The following is a 16,402-nucleotide window of genomic DNA, read 5'->3' as shown; positions in this document are numbered from 1 at the left end:
TCATTCGCATTTATTTACACAGAATTACGGACCGTTACCAGATACTTCTGCAAATGTATAAATGTTACGTCGACAAAAAACACTGTCCACCCCATAATCCTGATTATAATTGATAATAAAAGTAATCAGGTCTCACGTATCCATCGCAATATAACTTCGCTGTGTAATTCGGCTACGTTGCTTCTAATGTTGTATTCCAATATCGGTTAACCCATTAAAACGGCCGAGCTGTCGGATATCGCCTAATAATTTACTAACTGCTATAACAAGCGCGCTTTTACTAACATTTCAGGAACACGGGGCTTGGCCGAATCTCGTAACGATTCGTTCGACGACCTGGATTTCATATTCGACAACCGCGGCCGTCCCGTACACGAGGAAAACTTTGAAGATGACTTTGTCAGCACTCATCGACGGTTCAAGGAACGAGCCGCTGCCGCATTCGACTCCGACTTAGCAGAGCTTAGACGCAAGCGCAAAGATATGCAGGTACTTTGACTTTGACATGTTGAAAAAAAAAAAAATCAGCTTACAGTTTAACCGAAATATTTCCTGAATGTCGTTTCTTTTAACAGGACAGAATGTTCGACATGGTCGACATAAACGAAGAAATCGAACGTGCCAAGTCGACTCTGGAGGCAGCTGATTTTGCTTTTCAGCGTCACGCAACGAAGTTTGACAACAACGAAATTTTCGAGGACGCAACGTTGGTTAAAAAGACGAACAGGCACAGGAATTTGCAGGACGTTGAAGTCGAAGAGAAGCCAAGACCTAAGGCTGCGTTCAAGTGGGCGAAAGTTTCTGAAACGGAGGAAGACCCGACTCAACTGAAATCTATTACGGCTAGGAAAGCTCGAATCAATTCGCTCATAGCTGAGAACACGAACGCGGATTTCCCCTTTGAAGGTCCCGCGATCAAGATCAAACCAAAGTCGGCCTTCAAAAGTGACAAGAGAAAGAAGACCGTCTCATTTTAGGAGAGATTGCGCCTCCTCGGACATTTGATAAAATTCGAAAATCCAATCACGGTGATATAACGTAATTCAGCGCAGCACTTTGCATTGTACCTATAAATATAGCTAATTGTTGCAGGCGATAACTGAATCTTACATTATATTCTGACCGGACTATGACTAAAAATTCATTGTCCATCCCCATTCAAGGTCTATCTATTCGCGCAGCGACATCCTCACCCACTTTCGTATAATACTTTCGATTTTCTACTGCGCAATTATAAATCTATCGCTATACCACGCATCTGCTATTTCTATACTATCTTACTGTCGGCATCGATGCCAGCAGCTGCGCGTTATGTTCTTACTTTGACAATGTGAAGAGAAAGGCGAACACAACAACATGTATTTGACGCAAGGACTAGGAATATGCCTATAAGGTTTGATTTTATCGCTGTATTCCTTGTACAATTAACTACTCGGAATGTATTGTGAAAAATAAAGTTAACCCCGGATGTACGGTATTCTTTCGTTGTACCAACTGATTAAACGGTCACGTATCCTCAACCTTGGACAACCAACAAAGAAACTGACTCAAGGTGCGGATGGTTTAATTTCGAAATGACAATTGCATTCATTGGATGTTTCATCGCGTGCGTCTGTTGCCAGCTTTTATCTATATGCTGCAAAGCTTGGTAATGATCAGTGTCAGCAATCTGCTACAAAACATCTATACATGCAGATATGCAGAAGCAGCGTTGCCAGCAGAGTGTCATCGGCGTTCGCAGGATGTTGAGACACGCTGGAAGGAGAATAGGCGCGAGTGAGTGGAGGTGAAAGGTCTCCGCCGCCCTCCGGAGGACTCAAGACATCCTCGTTATATTCTTGTTAGAGAGACACAGGAGGCCTCGGCTTTGAGGCCGGAAAGCTTTTCAAAAGTTTCAAAATTAACTCGCACAGCGTTACAGACCTGCTGGATTCATCCAAGCTCTCAAGCACGCATAAATCATCCGCACGCACACGTACACGTGGGAAAATGAGAAGCACTTCTTCCGCTCTCTGGTTCAACCGGAATGCCAGCCCCTAAGCGTGAGCCTAAGAGTAAGCCCTTGGCCTAGGTATATCGAAGGGGATGTAATTGAGCGGAGACACGCTTGGTTTTTCTACCGTAACACGTACCGGGCTAAGTGCTTTGGCTTAATGCATTCTACGCTGGAACAAGCTGCACGATATAAATTTCTGCATACATATATATAACACACTGTATATTTCCCGGTATATATATACATATATAACGTAAAGATGTAAGGTACGAATCTTTGGTATCCATCACCTCGCGTTCCGTCTTTCTCACGATGGGATTGTAACAGATTGCATTACCTAATGGTTGCCGTTGTCTCGGTTGACATTTGCAATGGTTACTTGGTTTCCGGCTGTTGGAAATGCGACCTTTGCTTGGCGGATCGGAAAACGGAGAAGATGATACTGAAAGAAGACACACTTCGTTGATTTTCGTAAACTTAGATTGCCATAGTAAAAACGGCACGTGTGTCAACGCTTTCATTGTCGTGTCGGTCTAATTTGATTAGAATAATCGTCGCCGTTACCCAAGTGTCGATTTACGTAGGAACCATTAATCCTCGTCATGCAAATATAGATCCCATGGTCAGGGACTAGTGCGCGGCTCAACTTACAAGAGTGTCTGGCTGACGTTTCCTTAACCAAAATGACGGCTAACCATTTTCTCCTTCAACGCTCGTTTCAGTCGTATATGATACGCATACGCGCAAGTGAAAACGTGAAGCCGCTGATTCCCGGATGGATCGAAGAAACAGCCGTGTTCGACATTTAGGCTGAAACGGTGAGCGTGCTGTCAGGTTAGCCGAGTTTGCAGGCCTTCGATTCGTTAATTAATACCACGTACCGCATGTGTATGGGAATGCGCACATGTGCAGAAGGCAGCTCTGCCAACTGTGGCAGCAATGATTACAGCAAGTTGTGCGTGCCGCTCTTCCCCCCCGCGAATTACTCACGAGGCACTCACCCGAGGTTTTCGGAGCGATTTTTGCGGAGGGGGTAACTGGGAGAATGGAAGGGAGAAAACGAAACGGTATAAGCTAAAATAAAAGCGTAAGAGAGGAAGGACAACGGGGTAGTGGCATAAAGCAAGTGGCCGACGAGTGGCCGAAGCGAAAGGGTGTTTCTAACGAGTCTGTCTGCACAGGTGTTTCACACGGTCGGGAAGAGACAACAGGTAACCGAATATTTGCGGTGGTGATCGGTCAGTGAATATGCGATTTGTCCCTCTTTCGAGGATGGACCGGACGAAATTGCGCCGCGATGTTAGTTCGCCGAGGGAGTGAGGATGTTTGAGGGCTTGCGCAAACCTTTGATTCGGATTTTCGGAGCAACACTCGCGCCAGAAATGTGGAACAACGAAGCTATCGGGTCTGCCACGGCCAAGGAATACTTCTTTCGCTTGTTTGTTTCTACGAGAATTACTTGTTGAAATGTTGAAAGATACTTTCTCGCAAGCATCGACCGAGCCGTGAATCGATGGATGACAGGCGGTTTGAGGCAGTCGTTGAAATTGACCATTTGCACAAAGCTTGCTTTATTCCTCCGTCATTCGATTCTTTGACAGCTTCCCGTTTTACTCAAAGTGTACGTTTGGTGAACAAACCAAGAACGGTTCAACACAGCATTTGGATATTTTTGGCTCGTCAAAAATGAAAGATCGTTTACTAGGCTGCCGGTTCGCGCGCGTGAAATTTCGATTTACTTCAGTTTTTTCTCTAATCTGTTTCATACCGATCACACAGAAATTAAAGTAAGAATGCGGGAATATTGAATTCAAAGGTTTAAACAGTTTTCGTTTTCTACAATTATTAAATTTTTCAAACTGGTAACGGTGATAACTCGTAGTCTAATCTCACGTCTTTCAGTTTCATTTGGATACGACCGAATTTAGTGATCAAACGACTGATTCTCGTATAATGACTCATCTCACGAATTTGATTAATATTTTCTCCCGGTGTAGCGACTCAACTCAATTCGTCAATAGCTTTCACGTAATAGGCGTTACTGAAGCTAAATATATAAATAATATATATATATATTTGTAATACGATTGGTAGAGTCTTCGCTTCGAGCTGAGACTTGATCCAAGTAACCCATTGTCCGAAGTGGGTCATTACTTTCCTTGAAGTACAGGAAACTCTCGACACAATAGTGATATCTGGTATAGAATGCAATTCCCACATTTATCCGTGTTAGGTTGGAAACAAGTATGTTTTACGTCGTTTAAAATCAAAAAAACCTTCACATTTCAAGGTCTCCACTTAACTTCTCAGACCATTTTCGTGCTGTCTATCAACGACGTGATCTATTTTCAACTTCGCTTTGTTACTCGTCATTGGAACGGAACTGTCCGAGTATTGTGTCAGATTTCCGAGGCCTTAAAATTAGCAGAACCTAACCCTTGATCTCGAAGAATAAGATCGACGTTACCGATACCACAGTTTTGCAACAGAATTGAAAATTTCTCGTAATACGAATTTGAAGTAGAACTCGAGACGATGCGTGTTGTGTACGAGCATTGCGAATCGGAGGACAGTGATGGGTAGTTCTTTTTTTTTTTTACTTTTTTTATTATCGAGTAGTAAATAGCCGCTCGGTAGAAACCTTTATTCGTCACATCCTATTTACAGATAGGGATTCGAACGAACAGCGCGATTCCTTCTAATCATTGCCGCGACAGCTTAGCGGCGATAATTAATGAGAAAATTCTGCAGGTCGATGTGGATTGTCGCCAAGAACATTTACACAAATTATTTCGGCAAATACGCGATGTCGCGAAAAGGGCGTCGATAAAAATTTACGTTGAACGTGCCAGTCAATCTAATCCGTTAGGCGGACTTCGTGTCCCTGCCTGTAGGTCAGTGTTACAAAGTGAAATTTTCATTTACAGAATACACAAACATGGACACGTCCGAAACACGATACATTTACAGTTGTGACGTAAAAACATCAAGCGTAGAATATCCTCCGGATGATACGCGATCAGGTCAGTAATTGTCGAGGACTGGAGAAGGTCTGAGGATAAGTCAGAGCGGAATCTCCTACGTCGAGAACTTGTGTAATTCGCTGGGCTTCGCATTACCGGCTATTTCTAACACCACGCTTTCAGCTGCTTTATTTATAACAACCGTTTCTTTTCAAACCCAATCGGTCATCGTGTAATGCCGTTGTGTGTGCAGCTGCACACCGGCTGCTGCACTGAACTAGAATCGATCGATCCTTTGCCGCGAGGAATGTTGAATCCTCTGTTACCTCGATTTCGTCGGAGAGACGAATCTCGCTGACGATGGATCGGCGTTACATCTTTTGTCGGATACTGCCGGGGGTTCGTTCGATTGTAATCGCTGTTGAACCGTGTGCGCCGCGACCTCTGTCCTCAACAATACGCTTTGCGCCGATGCTTGAATGACACGAATCGCATTGAAATGCTTCGCGAACGCTCGAGGAGGGATCATTCTTCGATCGGGACTGATTGCACCAATGATAAATTTTTGAAAAAAACGAATCCGCCTCGCACGATGGTTTCAAACCAAGGGTAAAAAACTGCGACGAATGAGTTGTACAACGGCGCAAGTATGCCTTTGAAAAATGACGTCCAATTTCAAATCTCACATCTTTCGTTAAAACCGACGTTTCTCAGCTCGGCGTAACTTGGATGTAGGTACGTGTCGGAAAGATGTGACTTTCGTAATGCCGAATGAATTTCTCGAAGCACGATCCCTCTCGACACTCTTCCGGGCTACCGCGTACCGACGATTGACGCTCGAGTGAATAAATTTCAGAGGCCACCAAAATGTGGGGAGACGAGCCGGCACCGTGGGACACTCCGGATACCGAGGCACCTGCGGCGACCGGAGAAGGTGGAGAGGGCGCACCTGCAGCGGATGGGGCGGCGGCGGAAGAGGCACCAGCCTTCTCCTGGAGGGGACTCCCCAAGTGTGACCCGCCAAAGTACACCCTCCACTGGGTGCGACCCCTGTTCCTCAACTACGACTACCTCTACGATTACAGGTGAGTCGGCTTAGAACAGGAAGGACGCGGGCGAGGATAACGTGGGTGAAAACGAAATTTCGTGTTGAAGGAAAAACTACTACGACGACGTGATCGACTTCATGGACAGGAGGCAGAGAGGGATTTGGCGCGACACACCGAGGGCTCAGGAATGGTCGGAACGAGTGCTGAGATCCTACAACGGGAAGATTCCGGTGAGAAGTGGTAAACGGGCGGCGGATATGCGAGTGATGAACCTGTTGAGGCCCGACAACAGGGGATACTACAGTTACCACACTCGCGCCTATTACAGTATGAAGTACCAGGCGATCCAGTGAACGAATTTTATAAAGTACGTCCCTCCCCCTCGCCGTTCTTAGCGCCAACTTACTGCCGAAAATTAAACTTCGTCCGCATTGGGACGAAATTCACTACGCGGGGGATTGTCGTTATACGTCGGATGTTGCGTTAATTGAATATTGCAAAACGATACACTGAAAGGAATTTCATACTTGTTGTATATTTATTTATTTGTTCATTCACGTAAGTAACGTGAATTGCCAAGACTCGGATACTTTCGATGGATCTACTCAAAGTTTTCGGCGAATTTGTTACAATTGTGTAAGTGATCGAAATTTTTCAAAGCCGCACCGATCGTCAACCCGAATTCACTATTATCAACGGGTAATATGTATTATTCTTGCACGCAATTACTGCTAAATATATACATGTATAAATGAGTAAATCGAAAACAGAAAACAGTTTGTTGCAATTGTAAATGTTTAAATCCTTTTCCCAGATCCGTACAGTACGAAATGCGTATTATAGACTGACGAGTTTACTTCCAGGGTATGGAAACTAATATTGACACGCTAGTGTAACTGACAATTAGAGGGCGCTTTGTTCAATTACAAAACATAGAAACGAAATGGAGAAGAATAGTATCGACCGCAGCTTGAGGGGAAAAAACAGGGAGAGAATCTGTTCTATTTTGTATTTCTAAGTAACTCGACACAATTTGAACGGGTATAATAATGTCAACACTTTAATGTATACTCATGAATTTGATACAGAAATGATTTGTTTCATTCGTTTTCTTTTTTTTTTTGTCGGTTTGTTTTAAATTAGTTTAGATTTATTTTTTACTTCACTTTTTAATTTGTAATAATAATAATTGATCGGTAATAATTATTAGTATAACTATATAATATTACTAAATATATCTTCAATATATATATATGTGCATGTCGCAAAGCAAAGCAAACTTTCAACATTTCGTAATCGTCGTCATATACAAATATACCATTGCCCGAGGTTGCATCTCTCATTTTCTTCCATTACACACGTAACTCTATAATGTAATTACAATATGCAATACGAGTATAATTATACAAGGGAAAAAACGGCGGTTTGTGTTTCGATTCCGATGACAGATGTTGTTTTTACTCATATTTTCCGCTATTTTTTTTTTTTTTTTGTTTCCTTCCGAAGATCGAAACTCAAGCCGCTGCGGTGTACCGTGTGGTCAAAGTACAACAATTACAATAAAAATATGTTTTTTTTTTTTGTAGAATAAAATTCATCGCGTAGGTAGGTAATCAGTTTTAATTTCAAAATGATTATACGTTATCACCGTTTGTTTTCGTTATTGTGTTACTATTTCTTTATCTCGAATCTTTATTCGCTGCTAAAATTTGCAAAACGATTACAACGACATGTTAAAAATTACTAGCCGCTCTGCACATGCGTCAGGCCGTGAAACAATACACGCCGCGTATCAGGTCATATACTGTTCGGAACACACGGTACATACTTGATTTATTTACTTATTCTTAGCACCAATAAATTATGCATCTGTATAATGCTTACGGGGCAGGTATGCTACGTCTTCCGACAAACATACTCTACAGCGATCCAATGACGAATTGTTACATTTGAAAGTTAAAGAGCACAGACGGAGAAAAGAGGTAAACAGTGACCAAGTATTTCGTCATCTTTCGTGCCATGTTCATCTGACTACTTGGAACAGGGACTTTTAGCTGAGAGCGTACGCCGAGGGCTTTCAACGGTGATCGATAGAATTCGCGAGATGGTAATGATCCGCATCAATTGATCAAAGAGAGTGCGTTGTTTCAAGTTTCGCAGATATGCGCTTATGTGCTGATAACAATTTAAGGGGGGGGTAAGGTATTTAATTTTTTTTTCTTGCATTTTTTTTTTATTTTTGAAATTGAATCCGTAATATCTGAAGAATATTGTGTCAAAATTTCAAGTTAATTGGAGCAAAATTGACGAAGTTATGAGTATTTTTATACTTTCCGGATTTTTGTACCTATACCCGAACCGACCCGAGCGCGCTATTGTTACCCGGCGGATGTTTCGACGGCGGATGTTTAGTCGCGCGACTAATTGACGGCTAATTAACGGCAAATTATGCAATAGTCCGAATTCACATTTTCGACAATTGGCGAGCCAAGTTCATGTACGTGATGTTTCGCTCTCTATGTAGTACCTTACCTCCCACTTCCATCTATCGAAATTTCAAGGCAAGGACATACGTGTCTATACCTGGTCTATATATTTTGTCAGTGTGGCGTACAAAATTCAGTCAGCAGGAAATATCCTATCGAGCAGACTTATCCACGCGTTCTTATTTTCGCATAATTTCAGCTCCGTTTTCAATAATTTTTGTAGTTAAATTATTACAAAAATGCCAAAAAAAATTCGAAGATCTGATAGACTATCAGCTAGTTCGAGATTATATCGACCCAAAAAAATTTTGGGTCATCATCGATGATAGCAACATCCTCTATGGACCTGGCATTGATGACTCAGTGTGAGGTATGTCGATAAAATTCGCTTATAAACATTTTAACTGGATTTTTTTGTGTTTAAAACTTCAAAGCGTTTTTCCCACAACTCACGTTTTCAAAGTCGGTGCCCTTGATAACTTCAAAACTACTGCACCGATTCTTTTGAAATTTTGAACACTGTTTCTGTACATCATTTACGAGGTAACGCTGTCGAGTTTTTTTTTTTTTTGTTCATAATTTTGATTTCGCAATAACAAATTAGGCAATTTTTTCCCAAAAAATTGTGTTTTTCACTTCAAAGTGTTCGAAAAAATGAAAAAAATTGGAAAAAAAAAAAACTCGACAGCGTTACCTGGGAAAAACTATTATCTAACGAATGAACTTTGATTTTTTGATTTTCGATGATCCAGCACCAAGTTATGAGGGGCACCGCAATTCAACTCTTTTTCGAGACACGTCCGAACAATTGCTGCCATTGCCGTATTTTTTAATATTTCTTTGTAAAAATTTGATGAAATATTCTTCGAATGTCATACTTCAATGTACCATTGGTTGAGTAAAGAAATTTTAACTACGTCGTCAGAAAAAAAATCACGAAAACATAGCTTTTTTCGTATGATTTGACCTTACCCCCCCCTTAACAATCCTGTATCGTTTAGAATTATTGTATTATTAGAAGTTATAAAATCAAATAGTTTTACAGGCTGTTGTTCACGTTTTTTTTCGTTTTTTTTTTTTAAATTCACATTTTAATACTAAACCCTATGATTGTACACGACTGTGTTACAATTTTATTTCATTTTGTTTGTTCATTTCTTTGGTTCAGATGATACAAGTCCTCGTGCGTAAGGTGCTCTGTACAGAGAATATTGGTGGCGCGGTGCTTAGATTCTTTTTGAAACGAATAATTAAAAAAATTCCCAACCAATAGTGAGACGTAGATAACAAGTAGCGTTAGCTGGTAGATTCCTATTCATTCAATTTCTGGATTTATTTTTTTTCTTTCTTGATTAGGGGAATGTATTGAAATACATTTTGAAATGTAAATAATATTAAATCAAATATCTATTGCTATAAGTAACTGACAATAGTTTCTTTACAACTTGGTTTCGATAAGTATCGTGGCCAGTATCACGTCTGCCCCGCGAATCGTGCCTTGATTGTACGGTAAGTACGTAATACTATTCTTACCGTACAACAATGCATTTGACAATATATTGTAATACGCGCACGTTGATCCGCAGGTTGGTTACGGTTTAATTTCACCCTTAGGTTTTCACTTGTCACTGCCGAGGCCCGTTTCGGTAAGCCTAGAATAATTATTGTGCGTAGATTCAAACTATTTATAGATCTTTACAATCTCGTTTAAACCGAAACTTGTTATTTTTCCCCACCAGTAAAGGTATTGTCGCGTTATACGAAGCTTCTACAGATTGGAAATTGACTGGTAGAAGAAATTTTGTAACAGTTTGGCAAAAGTTTTTTTCAAATTTATCTCGGTTAAACAACGTAATTATTCTACGTAAGGTATGTATGTACACTGATTTAAATTAAAGAAAAAAAAAAAAACAAACCCGCTATGGCGGTTGCTCGACGCGCGATTCAACTTTGAAAATTTGAATGACTGTAACTTTACGCGTGCACATTGGGTGTCGTCGACGCTATCTCTGAACCCCGAGTTCATTATTCATCGGCATCTATAATCCCGGGGTTCCGTAATTTCGGAATAATGGAGTTGGTAATTACGGAATCTTTTTTACCGGTATTGATTAAAATGCGACTGCCTTCCGTACGTGTAGGCGTAGCAAATGATTAAGTGCTCTACGGGTCTTCTTCCTGGCGGTGAACACCAAAAAGCCTGCTTTAATTTCGAAAAATAATAAGTAATAATCATATAGTACAATGGATAAATGATGGTTTGAAGAAAAAAAATGTAAATCCTCTAAATACCGCGCAAAGAGGAATGAGATGCAAAAATATTATGTAAATTTTCCTCCTAGATGACATCGTGCCTCAGGGAAAATGAACCTTGCGCGGCAGGGGAAGCCCACCGCAAGCTCACAGCTAAGCTAAATTAGTTCTTTGATATTTGCATAATATTATCCACACCCGCCTATATAAGCGCCGCGACAGAATTAATCAAGTAATTAATTAAATAATTAATGTTGTTCAACTTTGAACCAAGGCAAAGACTACTCGGGGATGTATTGCGCGCGCCTAGTTGATACTTGGCAAAGTAACGAGCCAAGTACTCGTGCATTTTCTAATGCCATGCGTGTATTTTATATATATTGTATATTTATATATACCATATTGTACGCAGGGGTGAAAATGTTTCACGACCGTTGCGTTACTCGTCCTCATTCGGGATTAATATTCATTCGTTTATATACATTAAAATTCACTGTATGTAAGTCTCTTTTCCGTTCTATATATAGAAGACCGGTTTTAGGCGGGAGGAATTTTATTTTTTATTTTTTTCTTCTAATTATTCAATAGAAGTAATGTAAAAAGACGAAGAAGATATACAGTAGTTGTAGAATTAGAGAAATATTATTTTGATATCTATGAATCGTATTCACCTGAGAGGAGGCATAAAATAATAATTCCAACGAGACAGTGTAGCGCAGACCTGACTCGTTTGGCATGCATATTTATTATATCGTAGTATAATACTATGTGTTTGAAACATTGTTGTATTCATTATATATTCCTTCGTTAAGGTCTTGTGGTGAAACCCGTTTAATTATCTGTTCCGTAGGATGGATTTACAAATAAGGATAAGTTACTCGTGATCAAGACTGAGGTGAATTTTGAATGAGTAAATCGTTCGTCAAATTCACGTAAAAGGGTTGAAATTAGCGAAAATATTACACGCTTCACTACTTTCGTGCTATGTATGCATGCCCGAGCCGCCGATGTTGCAATGTTCATCAATCATAACAATAACCACCTACGTGTAAATCCATTATCTATAAACATCTTAGTGAGATATAAGTATTATGCAAAAAGGCAAGAACAATTTTATACGTGAGTACGTATGACGACTTGTCGACATACGTATCTTGCGGTATCTGTTGTACTTCCGACTGAGTTCACATAAATAATATATAAGTATGTATGTATACATACATACATATATATATATATATATATGTATATATATATATATATATATATATATTATGCGTTTTATTGCTTCTTAAATTTCATTTTTTTTTCATCCTGATTATTCGTAACGCATTATACCTTTACACCGTGTAGCTGAATAGAATATTGAGTGTATATAACAAAATATTGAGTCATTATTGTTGTTATTGTTATATATGTATTTTGGGAATATTGTTGTATGTTCATTTTTATCAATATTTTGAAGTTTATTAAATTTTTTAGACGCATTCGTAATTATTAAAGAGACCAATTTTAGTAGAGGAAAAAACAATCACATTTTATGCTAGTAGGTAAATGTATGTAATACATACATACATAAATTGTATTATTATAGTAATTTATGTATTAATTGCTTCATATAAATTCAATTTTTTTTTTTTTTATCTTCTTTTCTCTATCAATTTTCTTTTCCGAATGTTATGGGTAATTTAATAATTTATTAGATATTTAACATCACGAAATATGTCCAAGTTAGAGTTGGGGGAAAATTTTGAATTATATGCATGTAGTAGACTATGTTATAAATATTAATTAATGAGCAGTATATGAATATAATAGATGTCTAGTTAAGATGTAGGTACTGTAGAGGAAAATTGATGTAGTACATATAGTGTGTACAATAATGAGTTGCTGTAGCACTAAGATGGTAGCCCCGAAATTTAACGCTGGAATCACGAACGCGTTATTGTGCCCCCTCGCCGTTGATTGCAAAATCAGTTTCTTCCGGCACAGCGCCGTGACTTGACCATTTCATAGAATAATTCATAAGGATTCAATTATTATCATTAACGTATATAATATTGTATATCTGTTACTATTTCATAACGATAAATTGTTAAGGAACGACGAAGTATGACAAAATAAAATAAAAAATGACGCAGAATGTGTCATTTCTTGTAAGGTAGAAATAAAAATAACAATAATAATAATAGTAGTAGTAGTAGCAGTAGTAGTAGCAATGATATATTACTAACTTTTCACATTAATTTGTTGGCAACGCATTTTCAAAAATTATTATTTTTCTTACAGTAATATATGATAATCAGCGCTACGCAAATGACAACGGCTTAGTTTAAGTTAATTTATAATTTAATTTAATTTAATTTAATTTAATTTATGTTACTTCTATACTTTACTTTAATTTTATACATACATACATACATATATGTATATATATATATGCATATATGTATGTATGTATAATGTATACATGGGTGTGTGTGTCTGTGTGTGTGTGTAAATTTATTTTCTGCATCACACTTCACTCCAGAACAAACAGAACTAAAAGATAAATAAGTGTAGAGGAAAAATGGAGAAAAAATACTCTCGGACGTGGTAACCTGCGTACAATTGATTTTTTCGCGATTCTATACTATTTTCTCATTTCACTTCAATGCGTATACATGTACTCTCACCTGAAATACCAAAATTTTTTTACAAGGTTCTTTTGATTCGTAAATGTTTCACGGTTTATTCCTATATTTTTAAGTAATACGTTGATATATGCATATTCAGTATAGATACACCTGTGTATAATATCTCCATTGCAGGAGCTGCTAATCGTACAAGTGTATTTATATGTATAACACGGTTTACCACGAATAAATTTTTTTTTTTTCAAATCCTGCAAACTAGACAAACCAGTGGCAGCCTTAATTGTATGTGTTTTTCTGCCTTTGAAAGTTTGATTCGAGAACGAAAAAAATGAACATGAATTTTCTTACCTTATCACTTAATTTTTTTCTCTGTGCGTCGAAATGATAAAAATAAACTTGATCTTTTTTCACTTTCCGCGCGTTTCTTTCAAACGAGCGTGAACTTCGCGGCGTATAAAAATGCTGCCACCGAAGTGCATATCTGTATGTATAAAGGGATAAAAAGACCGGAACGGAAGGGAAAATAGCTAAATGAAAAAGACGAGCTACACTTTCAGCTGATATTCTTCCCAACGTGTTGCTATTCTTTTTAACATCTCCGCCTCACTTTTACCTCCCCTAAAGCATTTACAAATTCAGGGAGCGAACGAGGCTCGACGATGAACACGACTACCCCCCGATTTGTCTGTCAAAATTCTTTCTATATAATTATATTGTACGTATAAATTTATTCGATCACCGCAAAGGTATAATATTTGCCGCGCGATGCTCCTGCGAGACATTGGCTAATTTTACATTATACAATAACGATTATATACGCTATATGTATGCCAGCCGAAAAATCGCAAAAGCGTCGCGGGTCCTTTTAGATACTAGGACGATCATCATCTCGCGCATCCCGTTTTCCGGGAGGCTGGATTCAGGCACCGGGCCACGCGGGACGTTGGCCAGAATAATAAACTACCGGGGAAGATTCGGCATCTCGTTATCTCCGCCCGGACTTGAAAGTCCGCCGAACCGTGTGGCCGACTGACGTTTCGCATCATTCCTTCCTCTCGTTTCCTTGACCCACCGTTATTATTTTTCTTCGTTCTACCAACCCTCCATTTGCATTCATTCCTTATTCTCTATTCAGAGCGAGACAGAGCGACTGGACTAGTTCAACCATCTAGCTAGCGGTCAGTGCAAGCGCCGTGGGCCCAGGAGTCCCCCCGGACGACCGGGTCCGGCCCAAAACTCGCGCCGCGTTTTTTCCCAACAAGTTGAATTACAATCGTATTCTACGCGACTCTGTGTTCGTCTTAGTACGGGTGTGAGTCTGCCTGTGTGTATTGGGTATAGACTACAGAGGAGAAGACGTTTAGGCAGGATTTCGATAATCGTAATAACGAATACGTATATACGTTACATGTACGTACATTCGACTGCGCGTTATCGATTGAACGACTTTCGTATAAACGGAAGTGGTGCGATTTCTTCGTAATCATGTATACAAGTAAGGTTATAGAACTGCAGGAGTAAAGGGAAGCGTGAAGGAATGCCGGAAGCGGAGGAGGTAGAAAGTCAGTTCTAACTTGTCGGGGCCGCCGGATCTGTTTGGGCCGGGCGCCGCAGCATGGTCTCGGGTCCCGAGGCCTCACTGGGCCTGCGGATCGCACTGCAACAGCCGTACTATGGACGGGTCGCTCTTCGCGCCCTCTATAAATTCCTCTAAGGAGAGTTTCCCGTCTTTGTTCTTGTCCATCTGCCGGAATATCTTGTCGGTTCTTTTCTCGGGCGTCGACTCGTCCTCCGGCATCTTCATCACGGTGCCGACCATCTTGTAGATCGCCTGCGAAATCACAAACGAAGCGTCACGCGTGCAGTCACCTTTTACATCGTACTCTTGGCGGCAGTGATTCTGAGAGGGTTAATTTTTTCTACGGATCGGTTACGTTGGCAATGCGAAACGAGCTCGCAGCGCCGCCACGGGCCAGCCGCGAAACAAGTTCAATCTTTTCAAACGTAACATGACCCATTACCGTCGAACTTGGTATTTTTGAGTTGGATTCGACGGTTGTGGGTGACGTTATGTTTTCGTATTTTTGGGTCTGATTCGATGTTCATGCATGAATCGTTACGTTTCGAAAGATTGAGCTTGCTTCACGGCTGGCCGATGGCGGCGCTGCGGGCTGATTCTGCATTGCCAACGTAACCGACTCGTGGAAAACTTATCCGTCTCGGAATCGCCGCGGCGAAGCGTACGATTTTCTACGATTGACAATCTCGCCTCATCTCTGTTCCCCACCACTTGTACCTACCGTCACTATTTCGAGCATCTCCTGCCGCGAGATGTATCCGTTCCCGTCAAGGTCGTACATGCTGAAGGCCCACTTCAGTTTCTGTTCCAGCTTGCCCCGGGACGTTACGCTGAGGGCGCAGAGGAACTCCCGGAAGTCGATCGTCCCGTCGCCGTTTGCGTCAAACGTCCTAAATACGTGCTCTGCAAACTAATCACACCGTAAAAACGTTACGGATTTGTGGCACCTCGGATTTCATCGAACCACCCACACCATAGAACATGATCAAAGCTGTGCTACGCGACCATTTCACCTCTCTGTAGGAATTTGCGGATGCGTCGTGCCGCACAGAGGCCAGGTTAACGAGACGGTCCGGATACCCGGATCTCTACAATTTTTCATCCAACGGTTCAGAAACAAATAAGTTCGATAAATTTTATTCATTACGAAAGTCGCCGTCAACCCGCCTCTGCCAGACTTTTATATTATTTGGTGAATCTAGGGACACGTTAGTGGTGCAGAATGTGCAGAAGAATATTTGTGGCATTACGTAGAAGCTTGCAAAGCTGCTTCGGGGGACATGCAGTCGTTGGAATTCATATTTGCGCATTCTGGGTGCGGAAAAATTGTTGTAGAGAAGAGTCTTGACTCATCAAAGGTGACTCGACGCATGAAGAAACAGATTCGGGTTTTAAAGTCCATTCAGGCACTATTTTTGTACTGATAAAGTTAATCACGTA

The 16,402-nt window shown here is 40.4% G+C and overlaps 3 protein-coding genes and 1 long non-coding RNA gene across 8 annotated transcripts in view; 2 read left to right on the top strand and 2 right to left on the bottom strand.

Moving 5' to 3' along the window:
- The first annotated feature begins 129 nt into the window (after nucleotides 1-129).
- LOC124175301 lies at nucleotides 130-1,477 on the top strand. The gene is made up of 2 exons (XM_046555393.1): nucleotides 130-489; nucleotides 576-1,477. The coding sequence occupies exons 1-2, from the start codon at nucleotides 484-486 to the stop codon at nucleotides 975-977; spliced, it is 408 nt and encodes a 135-aa protein (XP_046411349.1). The 5' UTR covers nucleotides 130-483; the 3' UTR covers nucleotides 978-1,477.
- A 726-nt stretch (nucleotides 1,478-2,203) lies between these two features.
- Nucleotides 2,204-3,022, bottom strand: LOC124175303. 2 transcript variants are annotated; one of them, XR_006869137.1, is made up of 3 exons: nucleotides 2,878-3,022; nucleotides 2,648-2,806; nucleotides 2,204-2,438 (listed from the first exon to the last, which is right to left on the bottom strand). It is a non-coding gene; the product is annotated as an uncharacterized LOC124175303 (long non-coding RNA). The 2 variants fall into 2 exon arrangements; XR_006869138.1 differs by lacking the exon at nucleotides 2,878-3,022 and having other exon boundaries at nucleotides 2,648-2,814.
- A 50-nt stretch (nucleotides 3,023-3,072) lies between these two features.
- LOC124175299 (flightin) lies at nucleotides 3,073-7,412 on the top strand. Of its 2 annotated transcripts, XM_046555386.1 has the most exons (4): nucleotides 3,077-3,207; nucleotides 4,924-5,019; nucleotides 5,816-6,044; nucleotides 6,115-7,412. In XM_046555386.1, the coding sequence occupies exons 2-4, from the start codon at nucleotides 4,935-4,937 to the stop codon at nucleotides 6,359-6,361; spliced, it is 561 nt and encodes a 186-aa protein (XP_046411342.1). In that variant the 5' UTR covers nucleotides 3,077-3,207; nucleotides 4,924-4,934; the 3' UTR covers nucleotides 6,362-7,412. The 2 variants fall into 2 exon arrangements, with proteins under 2 accessions (XP_046411344.1, XP_046411342.1); XM_046555388.1 differs by lacking the exon at nucleotides 4,924-5,019 and having other exon boundaries at nucleotides 3,073-3,207.
- Nucleotides 7,413-12,013: 4,601 nt separating this feature from the next.
- The window catches only part of LOC124175298 (neurocalcin homolog), a 108,287-nt gene continuing 103,898 nt past the window's right edge, over nucleotides 12,014-16,402 (bottom strand). For 2 of the 3 annotated variants that reach the window (XM_046555383.1, XM_046555384.1), the window contains exons 4-5: nucleotides 15,684-15,872; nucleotides 12,148-15,214 (exon numbers count right to left, since the gene is read on the bottom strand). In XM_046555383.1, the coding sequence (XP_046411339.1) occupies nucleotides 15,020-15,214; nucleotides 15,684-15,872 (384 nt within the window). In that variant the 3' untranslated portion in view covers nucleotides 12,148-15,019. Of the gene's footprint in view, nucleotides 15,215-15,683; nucleotides 15,873-16,402 lie in introns of all 3 variants that reach the window. The other variant, XM_046555385.1, reaches the window with a different exon arrangement.

The sequence above is a fragment of the Neodiprion fabricii genome, chromosome 2 (assembly GCF_021155785.1).
Source record: "Neodiprion fabricii isolate iyNeoFabr1 chromosome 2, iyNeoFabr1.1, whole genome shotgun sequence".
NCBI lineage: Eukaryota > Metazoa > Arthropoda > Insecta > Hymenoptera > Diprionidae > Neodiprion > Neodiprion fabricii.
This window is presented reverse-complemented; position numbering and strand designations above follow the sequence as displayed.

Excerpts from the sequence above, each read along its gene's own strand:
- LOC124175299 (XM_046555386.1), top strand. The coding sequence starts at position 4,935 with ATGGACACGTCCGAAACACGATACATTTACAGTTGTGACGTAAAAACA. Across the intron at positions 5,020-5,815 it reads TCCGGATGATACGCGATCAG|AGGCCACCAAAATGTGGGGA; the intron begins GTCAGTAATTGT and ends AATAAATTTCAG. Across the intron at positions 6,045-6,114 it reads GACTACCTCTACGATTACAG|GAAAAACTACTACGACGACG; the intron begins GTGAGTCGGCTT and ends TTCGTGTTGAAG.